Here is a 3,753-nt window from a genome sequence, read left to right on the forward strand (position 1 = left end):
AGAGAAATAAAGTGCCCTCAGCTCTGTTCTGCAGTCGGGTGAATTGGGAATGACAAGGCTGAAAAGCCCTTTGATGCCATGAATGAATTTAATCTGAGATCGCCCCAGTTCCTATTTAACTATTGCTGTAGGACAGGACTGGATCCTGCAGAGCTAACACCGCCCTGATGGATCATCAGCCAGCTCCAACCAGTGTGTGCAAAAAGGATGCGACAAATACATTCCCAAAAGGGGAGAGGCAGTTGGCTGGGTCTCAAAGAGTGATTGAAGAGGCTTTTTTGAGAGAAGTCTGCCCTAACTTCTCACTGTCTTTCCTTCCATGGACAGGTCTCTAAGCCTAGGGGAAGATAATGTCCAACAGCAGCTCCATCACCCAGTTCCTCCTCCTGGCATTCGCAGACACACGGGAGCTGCAGCTCTTGCACTTCGGGCTCTTCCTGGGCATCTACCTGGCTGCCCTCCTGGGAAACGCGCTCATCATCACCGCCATCGCCTGTGACCACCGCCTCCACACCCCCATGTACTTCTTCCTCCTCAACCTCTCCGTTCTTGACCTGGGCTCCATCTCCACCACTGTCCCCAAAGCCATGGCCAATTCCCTGTTTGACACCAGGGCCATCTCCTACTGGGGATGTGCTGCACAGCTCTTCTTCTTTCTCTTCTTTCTCACAGCAGAGTACTGTCTTCTCACCGTCATGTCCTACGATCGCTACGTTGCCATCTGCCAACCCCTGCACTACGGGACCCTCCTGGGCAGCAGAGCTTGTGTCCACATGGCAGCAGCTGCCTGGGGCAGTGGGTTTCTCAATGCTCTCCTGCACACGGCCAATACATTTTCCCTACCCCTCTGCCAGGGCAATGTCCTGGACCAGTTCTTCTGTGAAATCCCCCAGATCCTCAAGCTCTCCTGCTCACACTCCTACCTCAGGGAAGTTGGGCTTGTTGTGGTCAGTGCCTGTTTAGCATTTGGGTGTTTTGTTTCCGTTGTGGTGTCCTATGTGCAGATCTTCAGGGCCGTGCTGAGGATCCCCTCTGAGCAGGGACGGCACAAAGCCTTTTCCACGTGCCTCCCTCACCTGGCCGTGGTCTCCCTGTTTGTCAGCACTGGCATATTTGCCCACCTGAAGCCCCCCTCCATCTCCTCCCAAGTTCTAGACCTGGTGGTGGCTGTTCTGTACTCGGTGGTGCCTCCAGCAGTGAACCCCCTCATCTACAGCATGAGGAACCAGGAGCTGAAGGAGGTCATTAGGAATCTGATTTCATGGATATTTTTCAAGAGGGAGACATTTACCACCTCTTTCCACAAATGACTCCCACACTATCTGATTCCATCTGGGTTTTTGTGTGTTTTGTTTGTTGGTTGGTGTTGAATTTTTAAACATTATCTTTATTGTCATTCATGGTTTTTATGTTTCTACACAAAGGTTTCATTTGTGTCACTGCACCTGAGACCATGTACCTGCTTGATGTCACCTGGTTCCCTTATAAAATTTAATTTAATAGTGGCTCCGAGCTGGCATCTTTCATAGCATCTCTGTAATAAAATGGGATCCCTTTCAGTGCAGTGCTTTCATACCAGGCTCCTTCTCCAAACAGGCCTGAGAACTGCACCCCTGAACTTCCTCTTCCTCCATCAGTTCAGGAATGAAAAGCTTAGTGTCTGTGACATTTTAGAGATGTAGAACTGGATTTTGGAGTCACCAGTCGGTGTTTGCTGACAGGTAAGATGGTGAGTGGAACTGAGGGATGTGCCCAGGCTTTTCACACAGGTTGTATTAAGGACATCCATCCTCTGGGAGGGGACTCTGGAGCGGTCTGGAGAGCATCCTGGTTCTCCTGGGTCAGCATGTTCCTGGTGTTGTGTTGAGATGGAAAAAGTTGGCAGAGATGGGTTTTGGGGCCATGAGTAGTGGAAAAGGGCCTACCTCCTCCAGACACTCTCCACCTCTCTACAGCAGGAATTCCCACAGAGGGACACACACACGTGTCCAGGTGTGGCCACAACACAGCTCACTGGAGGGGTATGAAAATTTAAGATGCTGGGGGATGACCATGCTCCTCCTAATAAATCCCCCTTTGCAGCTGGCCTTGCTCATGGTGAGCATGAACCACTGGCTCATATGGTGTCCCTCATAATGCCTAGGTCTTCTTCTCAGGGTCACTGCTCATCCTTTCAGGTCCTTTCAGGTCCTGATATACGAGGTTTATCTTCCCTCTGATGCAGGACTGGTGACTCCTCCTTGTAAAACTTTGGAGTTTGCTGCTGGCTGAATCCCAGAGTTTCCCAAAGTCCCTCTGGACCGAAGCTCCATTTGGTCCGTTCTTAATGTTTGCGTGCAGACAGCTCACAGTGGTTGTGGTGATCCATCAGCACAAGATAACAGCAAGAGCAGTTGCAGGGCACTACAGGAAATAAAGGACATTACTAGTTTTGTACTGACCAACATAGAAATCAGCACAACAACTGTGTCAGAAATATCTTTATGCCCTGTAGAGAGAGCACAAAGCAAGTAAAGGAGAACAACCAAAACAACATGGTGCCCAGCGACTATTTAACTAATACAATAAATGTATATAACAAATTCATTTTAGCACGCTCTGGTCAGATCTGTCGTTATCTCAACCCTTCGTGTGCAACATCGATTGCCGAAAAGGACTGTCGTGGTTTAGCCTCAGCCACTCTCTTGGGCCGCCCAGCACCCCCCTGGCCATGAGGGGAGAATCGGAAGAAAAAGGCAAAACTTGTACGATGAGACAAAGGCAGCTTAACAGAACAGCAAAGGGAACAGGAAAACAACAGCCATAACACTGACAGAGGAATGTACAAACACCATTACGGTACCACCACTCACCCATTGGACCCAGGACTCCCCATCCTGCTCCCAAGTGGTGACTTCCTGCCCCCTCCCCTGGCCAGCTCCTGGCTACAGACTGGCCATGGCTCTCCTGGGATGGAATAGCTGTGTCCCTGACAGAGCCTGGGGAGAATTAACCCTATCCCTGCCGGAACCAGGACAGGCAGACATCACAGCAATGCTCCTCCCAGTCCATTTTATTTTTCTTAATGCTCTGTCAAAAGATCCCAAGAGGCAGTTTGTGGCTGTTGCCTCTGTCATATCCATTCACCACTGCAGAAGAGACCTTGGGTCTGTCACCTCTCCAGGTAGGTGTAGGCTTTTACACAGGTCACCCCAATCCTCCCCTTCTGCAGGGTAGAGACGCCCAGTTCCCTCAGACTCTCCTCACAGCTCAAGCTTTAGGGACTTCACCATCTTGTCAGACCTCCTCTGGACCCTCTCCAGTCTCTCCATTTTCCTTTTGAAATGCAAATCATTTCAAATGGCTCATCATGGCAGCCATCATGACCCAAAAGCCCTTCTCCTCAGGGCGCCCCTTAGCTGGTGTGGTCACTGCCCGTGCTGCTGCATGGAGTTGTTGTGCACCTCTTTCTTCTAAACATTCAGGTTCCTGATGGCCAAATCCCCAGGTGGGTCAAGGTCCCTCTTGACATAAGCTCCAGCAGTCAAGCATTGGAAGTACACGTGCTGATGTCCATCCTGAGTCAGGGTGCCTCTAGCAAGAGCATCGTTTCAGAAGCTGCAGGACACTACAGATAAGAAGACAGTACTGGTGTAATGGAGTTGCTAATCAAAGTAGAAAGCACTGGGATACCATCTCAGAAACAGCAAAGGTGGGAGCAAAGTGAGGAAAGGCAGCGCCAGTGGGGAAATGGTGAAAAGGGGTTGACTTTTT

General features: G+C 50.3%; 1 protein-coding gene across 1 annotated transcript; it reads left to right on the forward strand.

Annotated features, from left to right (window-relative positions):
* The first annotated feature begins 281 nt into the window (after window positions 1–281).
* On the forward strand, window positions 282–1,310 carry LOC141478605 (olfactory receptor 14J1-like). The gene has a single exon (XM_074167632.1). It carries the CDS (start codon window positions 351–353, stop codon window positions 1,308–1,310), a length of 960 nt encoding a protein of 319 aa, XP_074023733.1. The 5' UTR covers window positions 282–350.
* Window positions 1,311–3,753: the final 2,443 nt, after the last annotated feature.

The sequence above is a fragment of the Numenius arquata genome, unplaced genomic scaffold (genome assembly GCF_964106895.1).
Source record: "Numenius arquata unplaced genomic scaffold, bNumArq3.hap1.1 HAP1_SCAFFOLD_38, whole genome shotgun sequence".
NCBI lineage: Eukaryota > Metazoa > Chordata > Aves > Charadriiformes > Scolopacidae > Numenius > Numenius arquata.

What these genes read in the sequence shown, in the direction of transcription:
- LOC141478605 (XM_074167632.1), top strand. Translation starts at nt 351, where the DNA reads ATGTCCAACAGCAGCTCCATCACCCAGTTCCTCCTCCTGGCATTCGCA.